This window comes from Lethenteron reissneri, chromosome 28 (assembly GCF_015708825.2).
Source record: "Lethenteron reissneri isolate LAM-NWPU_2019-01 chromosome 28, ASM1570882v1, whole genome shotgun sequence".
NCBI lineage: Eukaryota > Metazoa > Chordata > Hyperoartia > Petromyzontiformes > Petromyzontidae > Lethenteron > Lethenteron reissneri.
The window spans coordinates 11,916,069-11,935,740 of record NC_083806.1 but is presented as its reverse complement, the minus strand read 5'-3'; the positions used below and the strand labels follow the sequence as shown (position 1 = coordinate 11,935,740).

Sequence of the window (19,672 nt, the reverse complement as noted above, 5' to 3'; positions counted from 1 at the left end):
TGGCCGCGAGGGAAGGGGGCGAACCCCCGGGCACGTCACTTCCTGTCGTGACCCCTCCCCCATCCCCCTCCTCAGCCCCCCCCTCCGCCCCTCCCCCTCCTCAGCCCCACCCCCTCCTCAGCCCCCCCCCCCTCCTCAGCCCTCTTCCCTCACCCCTCCCACCCCTCCCCCTCTCCGCCCCCTCACACCCCTCCCCGCCCCACCCCCTCCCCCTCCCCTCCCCTACTTCCCCCTCCCCTCCCTCTCCGACCCCTCCCCCCCTCCCCGGTGATCACTGCGGCGCGCGTGAACTATGACGTACACGGGCGCGTGCTTCACAGCGCGGGGGTAACGATCCCTCCCATGACGTCATCCGACCCGAGTCGGCCATTGCGTGCTGACTGTCACGGCACAAATCTCGACAAAAAAATGGACCCCACAGTCTTGACTGGGATTAAACATGACGTCATCCCTCCTTACCGGCAGACGAATGGCCACTTCGGTTCAACGCGAAGAGGGCTTTCGCGACCAACATCATCCATAAGGTTGTTTTGGGTGAGATCGCGTAAACATGAATGTGTCGTTAAACCCGCCACCACCCGCCACGGCCAATTAGTAAGGTTTGCCACGTAAACAGAACGTGCCCACGTGTTAGTAGTGTAGTAGAGTTACCCACTCGATGTTCACAAACTGGGAGAGCAAATCGTTAACAAGGTTTTCCCGCTCAAACTAACGGTCAGGGTCAGATAGGGTGAATTGGGATCGAAAAGCAGATTGGGAACGACCAATCACAGGGTTCCACAAGTTGGCCGGGGATTGGACAACCCGGCCACAAACAAGTATAATGCCAGAGCGCTCAGAGCTCTCCGGGAGTTCGACTACACGAAGACCCAAGACGGCGGAAGAAGCCTAGGACCCTGGACCAAGTCCTCCAGCCCTTATAAGGGCTAGGGTTCAGAGTAACCAGTGGTCGGGGAGACATCTCCCTAGGTCCAGTCAGAGGACACTGAAGGAGCGGGATGTTAAGTAGCCTGTAGGGTGCGGAGGCTTGTACGTTCTGAGTGTAACGGGTGAGGGGACCGTATACCCCTCAGTGCATAGGGACTGTGTTAATAAGACGAATAAAAGTGTGTGCTACAAAAGACGTTGAAGAGTCCGTCTGTACAACACTACACTAGCACAGCACACCGGTTGTGTGGGGTTGGAGAGCGAATCCACACAACAGGTAATGATGAAGAAGCCCACTTCGCAGGGTGCCATGCAGACAGCGGCCGCGCCGAGGGTGACCTTTGAACGTTTGAGCACCGATGCGTTAGGCGCTTGAGAGTTGCCGAGGCATTTAGGCAACGGCAAACGCGCATGCGAAAGTATTGTCGGTGCGGAGACCCATTGGTTGGCTTGGCCAAGTCGGCGAGGTGAGCGTTGGCGATCGCACATGGATTTGGTGGAATTGCCTTTGCCGAAAGTCCAGTTGCCACCAGAAATCACATTCTGCAAATGGCCCTCTGCGTCTATGTCTGTGCGTTGAACTTCTTTCGCAGCGTACGTAGCCGGCCGCGCTAACCGGACGGTGCGGGGGAAGGACAACAAACTAGACAGACAGCAGTTTTGAAGAAATTCAGTCCTGAAATATCGTAGGGTCGCGGCATCTGTTGACCTGGCACACAGCCGGCACGAGTCTCTGTGCGTGTGGACCACGTGGTGACGACCCTTGAGATTCTGTATCTCTAGAGTTCTGATAAAACGCCGTGGGGCAATTGAGACTGCAACTCTGCAGCCTTGAGACGGCAAATATTGATAGGGAGAAAAAAATACTTTCAAAGGTTTCACAATAAAGCAAAAATATTAACTCTGAGACAATGTGAGGGTACACGCAAGCATTTATTAAGATAAACATTTAATTCAGCTTGAAAGACATTAGGTGTCCACAGTTATATATAGTCCTGAATGAACACTTTACTTCAACATGCTTGATATAATACTCATTAACTAGTATATGTTACTATTAATAGATTCAAACAGAAAAGTCTAACATTGGCATGTAAAAAATAAAAATGATACACGCACACAAAACGTAATTGTGAAGGTTTAAAATACAGGTGAAAATAATAAATTACATAAAATACCTATTACCACATTCTCGCAAAAACACATACTACTACAACACCGATGTGTAGTAGGTTGCTAAACAGCAGCAATTATATCAAACTATGGGCTACTGAAGATTACAGAGCTGCTAACCGTTTTTCTGCACGTTCAGTCACTCCTACGGCATGCATGCATGACAGAGATTACGGTCACATTCCATGGATTCCGAAGAGTCTATTAAAAGACAAAGCATCATTAAAAAAAATCGTGCGATTTGGCAAAAAAAAATTCACAAATGAGACGAGTGGCTAACATCCACTCGGTTCGCCGCTCAGTTTTCTTCAGCTCCATGCACATCAAATGCATTCATTTTACACCGGTTCATTTCCACGCGCTATCATCGTCACCAACAGTGACGGGAAAAAGCTATTCCAACAGTTAATCCCTGTCGTGAATTAAGTTCATCTGCGCAAATTACGTGGGTCAAACGTATACGCAGCACAACCCACATGTCAAGAAAATTCGGCTTCATTGTATTTGCCAAAAATCAACTTTAAACGTCTTGAATCATGCCGCTCGCCAAAAGCTCCCAAGCAAATGTGCGCGCACGCCACAGAGGAAGGGAAAGAGATAACGCACACAAATCACCCGTTCCAGAAAAAAAAGAACTTTAACCATGCAAACAAAAAAAACACGAATCACTCGCACGTGCACGAAGCCTGAAAGTCACACTTTCCCAACCTACACGCACCGATTGATTAAAAAAAGATTGTCAATAAGGGAAAGAGATCATTATTTATCTGGTGACCTAGCAGGTTTCAACATTTTATGTTGACAAACGTTGATTTTTGTTTATAAATTGTAGTTTCTAAAGCGATGTCCCGAGGTTTACAACGCAAGCGTTGCCTCACCACCAGAGTAGCTCCGAGTACAGACGAGTTGAGAGCTGGCAAAGAGTTCTCGATTTGGATCAGGTTGACAATTACGGACCGAGAAGGTCCAAAGTTGCGGGGTTTGGAATAGAGAGGCCAAATGCGTTGACGATCAGCGACGCGGCTGAACACGGTTAGGGACGATGATCAGAATCTGTACTTTCCTGGAGGAATCCGATGAGCTAGGAAGCTCTTTTTCACAGATGTCCAACAGGGAGAGGTTCCACGGTGTAGAACTGGGAGGAATAATCAAGGCATGTCTGCTGTTTTGTCACCGTTAGCTGGGATCTATCCGCAAGTATCAATGAGGCTACACAACTTACAAAGTGTTTATCCGGATGGTGTAGGCACAGAGTAAGCAACTCTGTGGAGCTCTTCACGAGCAGAGGTTTCAATCGACGTTAATCGTTGCACGCGCAAATTGTTTCTCCAGAAAATGCAATCCGCCACACGTATGTGATGACAATGAAAATTGGTTAAGCGTAAGCAGTATTTTTCAAACACGCAACATAACAAAAAATGGCCATTTACCGCTCACAAATAAAACGTAACAGTCCCGAGACCCAAACCCTGGATTCATACCCCGTCCGTCTAGCGCCGATTTAACCGAGCTTGTGAAACTCGCGGTAAACAGGGCCTCCAAAAAGGTGCCAACAACGTTAGAAGTTGAAAACTGCCACCTGCCTGGCCTCAAAAGCGTCACTTTAGAACTCGCGGGCAGGATATGACGTAAACACCTTCAAGTAGATTTGTTCCTGAGGTTTGTTCAGTCACGTGCCCGTCTGTGTAAAGAGTGCACCTTTCTCACCGCCAGTTTAAATGATAACCTGCCAAGTGTCAATAACGGTGGAAACGTCCTGCATAAGAACCTGCTTGGTATACGGACTGACCAAAGGTCAGACTACCTTGCGACATGTAAAGTGATCCACGTGCAGCGATGGGTACAATAAAACCCCCACCACCCCCTGCCACCGCACCAGATGCAAATAATTTTTTCGCCAATTCAGATTCACGATTCTTTTTTAACATTGTTGTGAATGTAGCGGCCTCGAGTGGTGGGACCCTACGGCGAACAACGGACACACGAGTCTTAAGACGCAGAGAACGTTACGTGCACGGTTCACATCGCTAAGGGGAGGACGCGCCGCTAACACCACCCGCTGTTCGCGAGCCACCAAGCGGCGTCGGACGCGCACTCGTGGAAGCAGACTGGACTCTCTTCAATTTGCAAGACCTCCAGCAACACGACTTGGTTATGCGTCCTCCGAGGTATACGCCAGAAAGAAATAATGGAATTTTTTTCAGAGTATATTGAAAATTCAATGATTGTTATTCTTAAGTGGTTACTCAAGGTACTTTAGCTTTCGTTGAATTTTCCAGTTAAGTGTAAACCTAATAATGTTCAAGACATTCCAAAGAGGAAAGTTGAAAGGCGAGGTACAATTGTACGATCTACCCTGTACAGTACAGTACTGACAAGCTATGGGAGGGCAAAATTGCATCTCCTCCTCCGCGTCTCCTTTTAACGCCCCGTCAACCGCCAAATTCATCCGAACCTGTCAGCAATTAATAACCTCGTTTTTATGCGCTCCAATCCTCATGGCAGAGGCTTTTCAAAGAACAGACAGGACACAGGCTCACACACACACTTTAAGATTCACTGCCAACGATGACCACAATACCCTGCTGGGATAAAACAACCCAAAAACGGCAACTTGAACCCCGCACACAACAGAGCAGCCAGTTTTCTTTTCTTTTGCTCAAATGACACGAGCGTTTTCCACGCGGCCACGAGGAAGTTTTACGATGCACACTGAAAAACGTACGCACGTATTTGTTCAAATCACGCTTGGAACTAAAAACTACAGAAGCGCTCAATTTTAACGACCGTATTCACCGGCTCGTCTGTCAAGAACTGAAACTGAGACGGCGAGGCAAGGTGGTAACCTCCGGAATTCCACTGAAAAACAAACACCCGGAGCATATCTGCATGACCAATTCCGCTTGTCCAGGTGGCTCTAAGCCATTTGTTCCAAACTGCTGCGGCTGGCCCGACGTGTTGCCCGCATCGGTCGATTTGGCGAGGGTCGTGGCACCGTCGCAGGGAGTCACATTTATACTTGGGCAGCGTTGCATTGTGAATGGAGGCTCAAGTCCACGGGATGTCAAACTCAATCAGACAGCGGGCCGGTTTTGGACTCAAATGCTTTTCCCGCCGGCCACACAGTTGGGCCTATGAAAATCAAAAGCATAATAAACACCACGGTATAAATTTAGCAATTAAAAATCGAAAAGCACGGCTAAAGAGAGTTTTTTTTTTTTTTTCACGGCATGACACGTGCCAAATCTCCCGTTTTCAATGTCCGGTTTAAATTCAGTTTGAATTTAGGTAAGAGCTTTGAAAAATATAACTAAAATTACATAAGTTATAACAAACGAAAACACGTGGTGGGCCGGAGGAAGCGAATTGTGGTGCTGTGTGTTTGACACCCCTGGTCTAAGCCATTCTCAATGCGAACGTGGGATCGCCGTAGGATTCCAAAAATCCGCTTGATCCACAGTGCTACACCCCAACCGTGTAGTTGCCGAGATGTCTACCTGGCAACCACTGCAGAAGAACCTTCAATAGTTGCTTGGATATTTCAGATGTGTGTTTCTGGAGGCCGACGTTGCAAAACTACGTGTGAAACGGACCGATGCGTTTCTATACATATTAATTGTATTTTAAACGTTAGCAAAGTAATTATTCATATTTCACACATTAATAACAAACAAATAAAATATATATATATAACACTTTTAACCACAATTACGATAGCGAAAGGCAAGGCTTAACAGTAAATGCGGTGCGATTAATACATCGCGCCAAACTGCCCTCACGTCTACAAGTCACGTTTGCATTATTAATGAGCTTCGGAGAGCTAATTCTCAAACAGCAAAAACAGTAACACCCAAGTGCAGCCTACGCTATGGTTCGCCGTGCAGCCATACTTCCCCCCCACCACCCCCCCCCCTTCCTCTTTGCCTTCATCGTTCTCGAATGAGAAAATCAACTGGCAACCTTCCACCCTCCACCCCGTCCATCACCAAGAACAACGTCCCGCATTCACTCCGCGCTCGCTCTCGGCGGCCGACTTTGCTTTGTGCACGCGAGGGCTGACCGCCGTCCCCGTGCTTCCTACGATTGTGGCGACACTAATGAATCTCGGCGCACGCACGGACGCGAAACAACATTCCCCCAATGCAACGGACCCAAACACCCACGAGGTCACCGAGCATGGTAATATTAACAATGCCATTTAAGTAGACGGGAAAGAATGCGTCCCAAGACTGTTGAAGGCAGTTCCTGCACTAGGATGTTTTGCCAAGTCCATGAGCGGCACGTCGAAGGAAATCATAACCACCGGAGATAAACCCACACAACGCATGAAGGATCGCATTCAATGCTCTGTACAGATGGATTCAATCCATTTGCTGTACTGCCTGGTCACCTCAGAGCCCAGCAGGTTTGGAGTTTCACAAATGTGTGGTCCACCAACCCAGTTTTGCACAAACCACCGCACCTCGCTTCGTGTGGCACCCGACACAACGGAGTAATACAAGAACACAACCCCACGGTGACAGATGGATTACCTCATTGTGTTTTAGAGCTCCCAACACATACACTATTGTTAGTTTATGGGCACTTAATGACGAGGCTTTGCTCTGCACAACACAAACTTCTATAGGTGGGTTTGGCCTTCATCAGATCTGCTGCCAAACAAAAACGGGACAGGTTTCCACTGGACGGGATTGCTACCTGACATACAAATGTAAAACGTACGGACACTGGTCTGAAGACTCTTCTACACTAATTAATTTGTAAACAGAGTACTAACCATCGTGTACTAGGATGCCCCGCATGAGCCCAACGCCATCAAATTGAAAATACCAGCTGAGAGCACGGAACACAGCATACCTGGGGATGACAGAATATCAAACCGCATCTCTTGACCCGTTATCTGGTCAGAGGCTGGCTAGTTGAGAGTTGGTTCAGCAAGTTCAAAAAGCGCAGGGAGAGATACGCTCCAAATGTGCTCCCCTGAAACGTGACGACTTATCTACAGCTCCCGGTGCTGTTCCACGACCCCGTTTGTGATATGACGTCCCATTCCGGCTTCATTTTCAAACGCTGGTCTGACAATGAACACATCTTTTGACAAAGACCTTTCACGGACAGTACACAGCGCCGGCATCAAATGGCTCCTACAGCACTTATGAGTTATGCGGTAGCCAACTTTAAACTGCTGTGTGTTGCCATAAAAGGCCACCAAATTCCAACTGATGGAGGGATGGTCGAGGCATCTGGAATGGTGGTCTGTGTCATGCAATGCCTTGCTTGTTGGAAGGCAGGAGAGTTATGATGTTTATGATTCTACCTCGGGGGCTGCAACTGCCTCTAACGCAGTGGTACAATGTTTCACGTAAAGTTGTAAAGGGGTGGGCTGTGTTGTGGCGCCAATGAATTAGTGCTCAATGGGTGACAGGCGTTTACATCTTCGTCATTACTTTAACCTGTTGGCAGATCTATTGCTTAATACAGAGCATCTACAATGTGAAACGAACCTTGGCAAATATCGGTTGGAGCTACAGTAAATCCTACCACACAAAACATGACTACAAGCTGTAGAGTAACGTGAAGATACACTGGAAAATGACCGTCTATTACGAGAGTAAATGTGTCCAGTGCCCCCATAAAAATACAATCAACCCCAATTTGGCTAACGTGTGGCGAGAGAGCGGTGGCAATTTGGCAGTTCGTTAAATGCAAACCATTTGTACGAAGCCACTGTTCATCAATAAAGATTACCGCCTGGTGACATCCAACCACGGCAGGTTGTATTTAAAACGCACTGTAGCTTTCACAGCACGATGAGCATATTTTGGGAGCAAGGTTAACCACGCCCATCGGGCAACCAACTCTATTGAGAAAATATTCAAGTTACCACTTGTGTTGGGTAATAAAACGTGTATCTATGTTTAACTTCTTCCACACTATATGTAGCCAACCGTGCTAAATTGAGGTGTGGGGGAAGGACAACAAACTAAACACAAAAAGTTCAAGAAATTAGATTCAGATTTACAAGTGCATAGCTCCAGTGGCTTCCTAATATCGGAAGGGCGTTCCAGATGGCCGCAGAAGCGCATCTGCAGTGAAGCAAACGGCGAGAATATTTTTGTAACTGCCCAGCCTGGTGCTCCCGTGTCCCAGTTGGCTTACGGACCTGTCGCCGATTGCACCGCATCAAAATAGTAAAATGAACACGCGATTATGCCCAGGAGTTGGAACGGTGTGAGAACAGGGCCTTAGGGCACATCGTTAATGCAAATGGTGCGGGTCTTCTACGTTTTTGGAGGAGCGGGTTCTGAAAAGTATAAATTGGGTTAGAAATTAAATGCTATTTTGCGCTAGTGAAGAGGAGCTGTTTTTTTTTTTACTCGTAGGGAAAGCTGGGGTTGTGGCATTGGTGTGGCACGAGAAAGTTTGGAGCATACTCTTGACCTCTTCAGTGAAGAATAAAGCTGATGGTGCTGCGGATGCCGACACGCAAGCAGCACATGGGAATTACAAGAGGCACCAAACTATACTTAGGTGCCTGGCTCAGTGTGTAATACTGTCATCTATGGCACATGACATGGAATTTAGTGCTTATCCAACAAGGGGCGCGAGGTCTGCCAATACAGCCATAGGGAATAAACTCACCCATGTTAAATCCCCAACACTTTAAAGGATGTATGCGCACACACCCCACAGACGGGGGAACGCACATTCTGATCCACGATTGAAATAAAGTGTCTCCGCTGACAGATCTAAACTAAAGATTCTTATCCGTACATCTCCTCTGCCAGAAGAGTAAAAAACGATGTATCGCAAGCCTGTTGGCGAGATATGTATATGGTGATCTCAAAATAATGAGAATGTACATGGCAACCGTTAATACAATCCATGTACGGAGTTACCGCCATGGCACAACTATATGGCAAATTCACATATTGGTAATGGCTGAAACACACAACACCACCGCAGACCAATGGAAACATCGGCAGGTTTTGTTTTGCCAGACATCAAATGATGCGTGAATCGTTGTTAAGAAAACTGTGTTATTGGGCTCAAAACGTGGCATAGCTTCAGATGGGCAAAGCAAAACCTAGTTGGCTGTCGATTGTGTAACATCAGCGCGAAGGCTACATCGGTGGATGCAGCCTCAAAATTCTGATACGAATCACACGAGACTACCCAGCAGAGTTGCTGCCGACTTTATTGATTTCCAAATTGAACAGGGCCCTAGTGGCCCCGAAGAAGCAAGAACTAATGCAATGTAGCAATGTATCTGTTGGCATAGATTTTAAAGTGAAACATTCCGACAGCTACTTCAATATTGTTCAGCTGCCGCCGTTGGAATCTCCATGTTAACACTGCGACTGATACTTGTCCTTCTGGAGCATCACAAAATGAGACTGAGCACACGTAACATAAATAGAATCAACTAAATTGATTCGCCGGTGAAAATCTACCGAGGTGCAAAGTGATCGGTAAAATAAAGTACTATCACTGTGGAGCTCGCTACCGTACACTCGGCATCACGTTCTATGTAATATGGATGACGCACGTAAGAATACAAAGGAATTCATTCGAGCACCTCTTTGGTTAGCGAAATACTCGGGCCCAGCTCTTCCCGAGTGCCCCGTGCCAGGCGCGGTCGACACGAGAGCCGCGCGCGCGGGTCGGAGCGGGCGGCTCGCGCGAGAAACAATCGCCGCACGTGACGCGGGCGCAGCGGGAAACAAGAGGCTCGCAACATTTTGCTAACAAAGCAGAATCTAACTCATCCCCCATTGGTTGTGGCATGCGGTAGCTTTTTTTGTTTTCTTCGAGAGATCTTCGCTCCCTTTCAGGCTGTGCCATACACCTCTCTCTCCCCGCGCCGCCGCCGCCACCTTCGCCTCCTAGTTTCCTTCTCCAGCCTCGTCGTCCTGCTGGTCGGAGGTCCACAGTGTGAGGTTGTCTCGGAGGAGCTGCATGATTAGCGTCGAGTCTTTGTACGAGTCCTCGTTCAGGGAGTCCAACTCGGCGATGGCCTCGTCGAAGGCCGTCTTGGCCAACTGGCACGCCTGCTCGGGCGCGTTCTGGATCTCGTAGTAGAAGACGGAGAAGTTGAGCGCGAGGCCCAGGCGGATGGGGTGCGTGGGCATCATCTGCTCCTTGCTCACCTCGTACGCCTCCTTGTACGCCTTCTCCGAGTTGGACACGACGTGGTCGCGCTTCTCCCCGGTGGCCACCTCGGCGAGGTAGCGGAAGTAGTCGCCCTTCATCTTGAGGTAGAACACCTTGCTCTCGTACTGCGGGTGGTCGCAGCGCGGGATGAGGTGGTTGTCGAGCAGGTTGAGCACGTCTCCGCACACCGCCTCGAGCTCCTGCTCGATCTTCTCGCGGTAGCTGCGCACCAGCCCCAGGCGCTTCTCGTTGCCGTCCGTCGCCGTCTTCTGCTCGATGCTGCTGATGACGCGCCAGGCCGAGCGGCGCGCCCCCACCACGTTCTTGTAGGCCACCGACAGCAGGTTGCGCTCCTCGTTGGACAGCGGCTCTGTCAGCTCGGTCACCTGGCGACGACGACACAGCCGGTGGGGGGGGGGGGGGGCAACGCACGATCATTACCCACGATACAGTTTTCTAGGCTCGCCCGGGTCAAGGGTCAAGGTTCAAGGCAGTGTTTTACGATCGAGTGAGCGTTGTGATAACGACTAGTGCCGTTTGCCTTGCGAAAGTGGTGACATTCCTCGTTACTTTGGCGAGTCATTATGCCCATAAGACAACCGCTTATGATATAATCATGCATCATCGTCGTCGTCATCATCAGCCATGATCAATCCACTGCTGGGTGAAGGTCTCCGCAAGTCGGAGCCACCATTCACAATCCTGCGATGCAACAACCAATCCAGCACCTACACAGGAACTCATCTAATGACTCCATCTCCCCGGTAGACGTCCTCTCAGATGCGTTCGCCGAATTTCTGACATTTTACTACGACTTTAAAAAGTTCGTGGTCTACAACCCAACTCATTTTTGGTATATAGCCAAAGCCAATGGTGGAAATTCCACATCCCTATGGTGAGATAATATATCCACAGGTCAACCACTGTTGAGTTACCAATAACTGACATGGACTGGGATTTGAATTTTCAAAAACAAAAATGGTTTAGTGATAGTATATTTATTTTTTGTGATTTTCTTACCTTTCCTATACTTTGTACTCCTATCGGTTTTTTTATTCTTTGTAATTGTAACTTTCTGATCTTCCCCTACTGGACATCTTTGAAAAATAGCTTCATAGCTCATCGGATTTCCCCAGAAAATGTTCATTCCGTACTGCTTGATTCACTATTAATAACAATTTAACTAACTCCACGGGAGGGGGGGGAGGTCTTATACCAAAGATATTCCATGTTGAAACGAGCTAACAGTGGATGCATGCATCTGCATAAGAGCACTTGAAAAATATTCGACGGTGGAAAGGATCAAAATGAAACCTTATATTATTCATTCAGACGATAAAATGGCAACAATTTAACGTGGATGTAATCGATGCGTCTCCCAGGCCAGAACAACACTGGCCTGACGTCTCCACTGGTGAGACCCCAACCAGCGGGTACATTCCACAGCCCCATGATAGGGGCCAGGCTATTCATAGACCAGCCACTGGTGAATTCCCTCAAAGCGTTACTAATTTAACAACGCCAGAGGGATGATGGGCCGAGTCAACGCCTTAGTAAGTCACTTTTTAGTTGAGTGAGACCACCGATCAGGATTTCAATGAGCAGTCAATGTTAAGCTTTTTTCCACATCAGTGTTCTACGACGTTGTGCATAAGTCCACTGTGGTTATCACAAGGATTGATAAAAACCTGAATACACAATACTTGTTTAATGAATCATACGGATAACCGCTAACAATGCTCTACTCAATGGCAGGCGTACGCGCATTTTTAAATGACAGTACAACGAAAATTACGTATAAGTTATTGAGGACGGCCTCAGTCTCAGGATGGTGCCACATTGGGGAGTTGCACTCATTCTCTTTTTTGCAAGAGGGTGATTTCGATGCGACATTATTCCAGGGTAATAGGAGAAAACTCGCAAACTGCGGATATCACGGAAGTCTGCGTGGGAGTGGCAAATCCATTCGCCATATGGCCATTGCTTGGCCACATTTACAACTCAATGAATGTGGCGCCGGCCACAGTGGCTAGGAGATGTTAACTCCCTCGCCTGGTAAGGAGGAGGTCGTGGGTTCAATCCCGACCCTGACGCCTGCTGCTGTATATTATTTGGAGTTTGCATGTTCTCTCTCCCCGTGGTTTGCGTGCATTTTTCTCCGGGTCCTCCGGTTTTTCCTTCAACATTTATAAACATGCGTTTAAGAGTATATGGCTGCAATAAATTGCCACGTGATTAGCCACTTTGTTGAGCTATCATTTGTAGCCAGGTCGCTTCTGAAAAAGAGTGGGCCTTACCGGGTAAAATAAACCATAGTTTAATTTTCAATGGGTTGAAAGTCCAAATGAAAATGCTAACCGCTGCGTGAACCATGAACCCCCATCGGCAGAGCACAAAATGAGAGGCGTGAACGAGCGTGACTGGGTTATATTTATAGCCAGAATAAAAAAAGACAAAGAGGGTGTCAATGCTCAAAGGATCATTATTAGGGTGATGATAATCTATAATGGCAGCCCTGCATCAATGGAAGAGACTGATTCCACATTGCCATTGTGTGAGCCTCAAGTTGATTTTGTTGAGTGCAGACACTACAAGTTAGAAACTGTCCAAATGATCCCTGAAAGGACTCAATCCAGAATGATACATAGTGCACACTAAGGATGGGCTTTGGATTTTAAAAAAAGCAACTCACATTTTGGATTTTAAGAAAAATGACGGAACATTTTTTGGAAGATTTACATTGCGTAAAAATTCAACATGTTTTTCTGCTAGCAAACCTAACATCACCCTATGCCACGACACCATTCTTGACGCAAAAGCGTGGACATGACGACGCGTTAGTGGCGTAACTTTGTGACGTCATGTTTCCAGATCAACCCAAATAAAAAAAAATCTGAAATGTTTAACCTTGGCCTGGGGTTTGGGATTTTTCATATAAAAACAATTGGGAACACATCCCTAGTACACACATAGTTCCATGAATGTATAATAACCCAACAAATAGTTTTTACTTCAATGGCTAAAATTGAAACGCTAAAAATAATGCATGCTAATTATATTCAACATGATATTCATGAGCAGCAGAGGCTCAAGCATCAATGAGTTGACAGGAACTGCAGTCAGCCCCCCAAACCCCTCCAGCTCAGCAGCCCCCCCCCCCCCTACTGCTTACACCACTCCCTACTGCTTACACCACTCCCTACTGCTTACACCACTCCCTACTGCTTACACCACCCTCCACTGCTTCCACGGGCAGGAACAACACCACCCCAACCTCTTTGCATCCAGACACATTACACGGACTCACTTGTAACCAAGTCCTGTTATCCCAGCAAAGGCGAGCAAGGCTGATAACATTAAGTCGTTTTTATTCACCTCCTCAGTTATAAAGAAAATTGATTTACTGTGTACATAGCCGAGCCCAAGGGGTCCGTTCAGACGGATGTGGGCCGGCACTCATCTTCCTTAGCCAACCTGTGCCAGTGAAGGGAATTCTCCATTCCTATGACAGGGGCCAGTCCTTCCAGAAGACAACGGTTGGGCCGTTACAAAATGGTGCTCGTTTGTTCCACTCGATGCGAATGAGGCGAGTCATCTCCCAACACCTCCAATTAACACGGCTGGCTACGTACGGTGCAAAATAAGTTCAACATACAGACAACGAGGAGTTTAAACTCACGAACTTAACAATTCCACATTCACAAGCATTTTCTGAAAAACATCCAAGTCATAAAAGTGTGAAAAAATTATTTAAAAAATGCACAGAACAGTCATCAACTCTTACAATCACATCACCCTTCCTTTCGGTGTACAGGAACCCCTTGACCCCGACATCTGAGTCGCGATTGTCACCTCAAACATTATTCTGGGCACCGTGGAAGAACTCGGTCCATCCTCCTGCGTCGCTGTTTAATCACCGGGATGCCATCAGAGCGTATTACAGCATTGTGCGCTTTTTATGGGTGCACAAATTACATAACAGCCTTTTTAAAGACACCTTTCCGAAAACAGACCTCCTTCCATAATGTGATATTAATGAGGTCATGATTCGATTTTTTTGTCCTTTTGGTGCATGCAGTCTAAGTGACAGCAAGGTTTTCATGAATTTCAAATTATACGATTTGTCAATAATTCATATGTGCACCGCCCATTTGATGCATATATTGTGAGCTCTTGAATACATTTTCATTGACAAATCTTTGCGTGCAGATTTTTTCCACCAGTAACCTTTAGACGGGCGGAGTGGCAGCGCAGTGCGCAGCGCAAACCTGACGCGCAATCGGTGCTTAGCGCAATGCGCTAGGAACCTGGCAACCCCGAGTTCGATTCCCGGCCGCAGCCGACATCGGCGGTGCGTAATATCTGGAACCCCCACGGTTTCCCTCTGCGAACTCCGCACTGACCAGCGCGGTGAAGTATGATCTAACAACTCCCACAGACCCAACGAGGCCCACAGAAGGCTTCATCCAGCACAAAGGAACTATATATTATTAGCGGTTTAAATATCGGCATCCACTTAATTGCTTGATAGTCGTCTTATTATGCACGTATGTGCAAGTCATTGCACGAACACGCCAAGATGGCAGTGGCCGTGCACTCTGTGGAGCAGTGGTGGATTAATTCTCCACACAGCCACTGCGGATTACCACCAGCAATCTTTCCGAAGGGTGGTGACCGTCAACGTTCACACAAAGCGGTACCCATTTTTAACAAAACCTGACGCGCGATTGGTTAAGTTGACCTCCGATTTGTGCTCCGATGACGGTGCCAACCACCCGGCCTGCCTGTCATGTAAGATGGAACCCCTCGTGAAGAGAGAGTGAGCCCAGTATTTGGTCGTGGTACCGTGGGTTATATTTATTCATGATGGGTCTATGTTTAACCGCAGTGCCCCGATTTCCACATCCATCTTGAGAAGGCTGCACACACGCATGTTTTTTTGCACAGCCGTATATATTCCCCTAAATACATAGCTTTACAATGGGATGTTAATAACACTAAATAATCTGCTTTTGCTCATCAGCTAACAGAAAACTGTTCAAATATCAAGTGTCCAAATTTTGAAGAATTCAAAGGCACGTCATTGAAAAACACCATCTCGAGACGATATTTAATTTACCAGATATTCATTATTGAGCCAAAACGTATTTTTGTCAGGAAGGTCCTGGGAATGTGGCCAATTCCCAATGAGTGTATTTGGGACCAAACCGGAGTTCCCAGAGAAGACTTGCACACGAGGGGACAACACTCCCATAGCCCACACACAGATGAGTTTTAGTAACCTACAATGCTAGCCCTCCTCGTAAACCTCATAAGCCCAGCAGGTGTGGGAAGGGTCACAAAAACATGCTCCGCAAACCTTTGCACTCTGATTTACAGGCGTGCGGCACCACGCCCAACGCAATTAACCCGACTGCCCTCTCCCTTGTAAAGAAGAAGATGCCCGGGCTCATGGACATTACCCTCACGGGGCCCCCATGACATCCACCCACCATGGTGTCACACAGGACCACCTTCCCTTGGAACACCAGGCCTCCAGTACCTGTCAGACTACATCCACCCTTCTCGAGTCCACGATGATCATCCAGTCCCTCTCCTCCTCCCTGGTTTCCCACCTCTCTGCCAGACACGTGTGTGAAAAAGAGCTTCATAGCTCAACGGATTTCTCCAGGACAAATAAAGATTTTGAGGTTTCTCAGGCCCCCAGTCCCCTCTACAGTCCTCGGGGTTACCCCAGGGATTGCAGTCCTCATTCAGTGCCAGGGACCCCTCTCGCCTGACCCCCCCCCACGCCTCCAAATCTTGCATTGGTCATCGTCCCCCACCGCTCCATCTCCTCTGTTGCGCCCATTGCACTTCCTGGCTCCCCACCCCCCAATTGCTACCACTGTCCCACCGTTCTTCCGCCTTGCTCCACTCACCCACTCACCCACCTGCCCCCCCTTCTTACCGAGTCCCACCAACCCCCATAGTCTCTCCCCTAAACCCCACGGCTCCTCTCGCCTTACCCCTCTCATCTGTTAAACCTCCCCTCGTCCTTCACTCGATCCCCTCGCAAACCCCTTGGACTGTACCTCGCTTCAATCGCCATCCCCATCAATTTGTCTTCACCTCGTCTCCCCCATGGACCCCCCCCCCTCACCCCCTCCACGTCACCCTCCACCGTCTTTCGTCCTACCCCCAAAATCTCATTCGATCCCCTCGATCCCCTTTCACTCTCTCATCGATCCTCGATTTACCCCCCTGCTGCTCCTATCCCCCGAATCCTTCATAAACTCGTCGCTTACAGTCCCTGGCTCGACCTTTGCTGCACTCAGCCCCCTGCTCCCCCCCTCTCTCATCCTCTGTCATTGACCCCCTCGTCCCTCCCTCACCCCCTCTCCTTGACCCCCTCGTCCCTCCCTCACCCCCTTCCTTGATCCCCTCGTCCCTCCCTCATCCCCTCTCCTTGATCCCCTCATCCCTCCCTCACCCCCGTCCTTGATCCCCTCGTCCCTCCCTCATCCCCTCTCCTTGACTCCCTCGTCCCTCCCTCACCCCTTCCTTGACCCCCTCGTCCCTCCCTCGCCCCTTCCTTGACCCCTTGTCCCTCCCTCATCCCCTCTCCCTGACCCCCCTTCGTCCCTCCCTCACCCCCTTCCTTGACCCCCTCGTCCCTCCCCTACCCCTCCTTGATCCCCTCACCCCCCTCGTCCCTCACCTCATCCCCTCTCCCTTGATCCCCTCGTCCCTCCCTCATCCCTCTCCTGACCCCCTCGTCCCTCCCTCACCCCCTTCCTTGGACCCCCTCGTCCCTCCCTCACCCCTTCCTTGACCCCCTCGTCACTCCCTCACCCCCTTCCTTGACCCCCTGTTCCCTCTCCTCATCCCCTGACCTTGATCCCCTCGTCCCTCCCTCACCCACTTCCTTATCCCCTTGTCCTTCCCTCACCCCCTCTCCTTGATCCCCTCGTCCCTCCCTCATCACCTCTCTTGATCCCCTCGTCCCTCCCTCATCCCCTCTCCTTGACCCCTTGTTCCCTCCTCATCCCCTGACCTGACCCCTCGTCCCTCCCTCACCCCCTTCCTTGACCCCCTTGTCCCTCCCTCATCCCCTCTCCTTGACTCCCTCGTCCCTCCCTCACCCCCTTCCTTGACCCCCTCGTCCCTCCCTCATCCCCTCTCCTTGACCCCCTCGTCCCTCCCTCACCCCCCTTCCTTGACCCCCTCGTCCCTCCCTCATCCCCTCTCCTTGACTCCCTCGTCCCTCCCTCATCCCCTCTCCTTGATCCCCTCGTCCCTCCCTCATCCCCTCTCCTTGATCCCCTCGTCCCTCCCTCACCCCCTTCCTTGACCCCCTTGTTCCTCCCTCATCCCCTGACCTTGACCCCCTCGTCCCTCCCTCATCCCCTCTCCTTGATCCCCTCGTCCCTCCCTCATCCCCTCTCCTTGATCCCCTCGTCCCTCCCTCACCCCCTTCCTTGACCCCCTTGTTCCTCCCTCATCCCCTCTCCTTGACCCCCTCGTCCCTCCCTCACCCACTTCCTTGACCCCCTTGTCCCTCCCTCATCTCCTGATCCCCTCGATACCCTCCCCCCACGCCCCATCCCCCTCAGACCCGCATCGTCCCCGCCTCTCCCTTCGCACCTCTTCACCCCCTCGTCTCTCCTTCAATGGGTCCCCTTCATGCCCCCCACCCCCCATGTCCAATCGATTCCACATCGCACCCCCTCGATCTCCTCCCTCAGTCTCACCCCCTCACAACCCCCTCGATCTCCTCCCAGAATCCATTCATTCACTGCCCATTGGATCCCCCGATTCTGCCGCGATCCCCTCACGATCCCCTTCACCGTTGCACCTTCACCACGACCCCCTCGCCAGACCCTCGTCTCCCTCTCCACGCGTCCCCCGTGATCCCCTCACACCCTCTGACCCCCTTCCCCAGATGCCTCCCTGCTCCCCCTCGCAGTCACTTTCCCCTCGACCCCCTCGACCCCCTTCACCCTCCACTCGTCCTCAGCCTCCCGCCACCACCCCCCACCCCGTCTCCCCTCGCCTCTCTCGCTCCCTCCTCATCCCCTCGATACCCCCCGGCCAGGACTCCCGTTCCTGCCCCCCAAGAACCCCCCTCACCCCCTCTCTTGTTCATACCCCTCGATCCCTCCTCCCCAGAACCCCCCTCATCCTCTCTCTCCCCTCTCCCGTTCATCCCCTCGATCACTCCCCTCCACGACCTCAACCCCGTCCGCCCGTCTCGCTCGCCTCCCGATATCATCCCCTCACCCCTCGCTCGCACCGCCCGAACCCCCTTCCCGACCCCCTCATCCCCTCTCCCCTCATCCCCTCATCATCTCTCTCTCTCCCCTCATCTCTCTCACCCCTCATCATCTCTCTCTCCCCCTCATCCCCTCATCATCTCTCTCTCCCCTCATCACCTCTCCCCTCATCATCTCTCTCACCCCTCATCATCTCTCTCTCCCCTCATCACCTCTCCCCTCATCATCTCTCCTCTCATCCTCATCATCTCTCTCTCCCCTCATCCCTCTCCCCTCATCATCTCTCTCTCTCCCCTCATCCCCTCTCCCCTCATCATCTCTCTCTCTCCCCTCATCCCCTCTCCCCCCCGCCCGTGGGGTCTCACCGCCTTCATGGCGGCCGCCATGTCGTCGTAGCGCTCCGCCTGCTCGGCCAGGCGCGCCCTCTGCACCAGCTGCTCGCGCTCCGCCATCTCAGCCGCGCACGCGCTTCAACGCCGCTGCTGCTGCTGCTGCCGCTGCTGCTGCTGCTCCTGCTGCTGCTGATGCACTGGCTCAGCTGCTGCCTGCTGCTGCTGGTGTTGAGGCTGTGGAGCTTCGTGCTGCTGCGGCTGCTGCTGCGTCGTCTTCGTCGTCTCCGCTGCTGCTGCGGCTACGAGCGCCGCCGCGGTCACGTCTCTCGCCTTGCCGCACTGCGCATGCGCGAAGCCCCCCCCCCCCTTGCCCCGCCCCCCACGTCCCCCCACGCCCCCCGCCCCGCGCGTCGCGGAAGCTTCGAGAGAGGAGGCGGAGGGAGGGAGGAGGAGACGAGGAGTGGCTCTCTCTCTCTCTGGCTGTGTTTGTGTGTCGACAGTGCGGCATTCACTGCTGCGGGAGATTCTAGCATCACGGACGTCCTCTGCACGTAACCGTCCGTCCCTCCAGCCAGCGAAACTCGTTTGGGACATTGCACGAAGTGAGGCGAGGCGCGGAGGCGGCGGCCTATCCCGAGGCGTTTGCACGGAGATACACGTGGAGGGGGTGGGGTGACGTCATCACGCACTAACCTGGGTGACGTCATCGCGCACTAACCTGGGTGACGTCATCGCGCACTAACCTGGGTGACGTCATCGCGCAGACATGCGCCAGGCAGGCAGACATCCATTCCAGACAGGACAGGCATCCAGCCATGCAGGCAGACAGAC

At 50.8% G+C, this 19,672-nt stretch overlaps 1 protein-coding gene across 1 annotated transcript; it reads right to left on the bottom strand.

Moving 5' to 3' along the window:
* Positions 1–1,841: 1,841 nt before the first annotated feature.
* Positions 1,842–19,179, bottom strand: LOC133348993 (14-3-3 protein gamma-B). Its single transcript, XM_061562183.1, has 2 exons — positions 18,875–19,179; positions 1,842–10,640 (listed from the first exon to the last, which is right to left on the bottom strand). Exons 1-2 carry the CDS (start codon positions 18,959–18,961, stop codon positions 9,987–9,989), a joined length of 741 nt encoding a protein of 246 aa, XP_061418167.1. The 5' UTR covers positions 18,962–19,179; the 3' UTR covers positions 1,842–9,986.
* Positions 19,180–19,672: the final 493 nt, after the last annotated feature.

What these genes read in the sequence shown, in the direction of transcription:
- LOC133348993 (XM_061562183.1), bottom strand. Translation starts at nt 18,961, where the DNA reads ATGGCGGAGCGCGAGCAGCTGGTGCAGAGGGCGCGCCTGGCCGAGCAG. An exon ending in TGGCGGCCGCCATGAAGGCG is followed by an intron (nt 10,641 to 18,874) that starts GTGAGACCCCAC and finishes CGTCGTCGCCAG; the next exon opens with GTGACCGAGCTGACAGAGCC.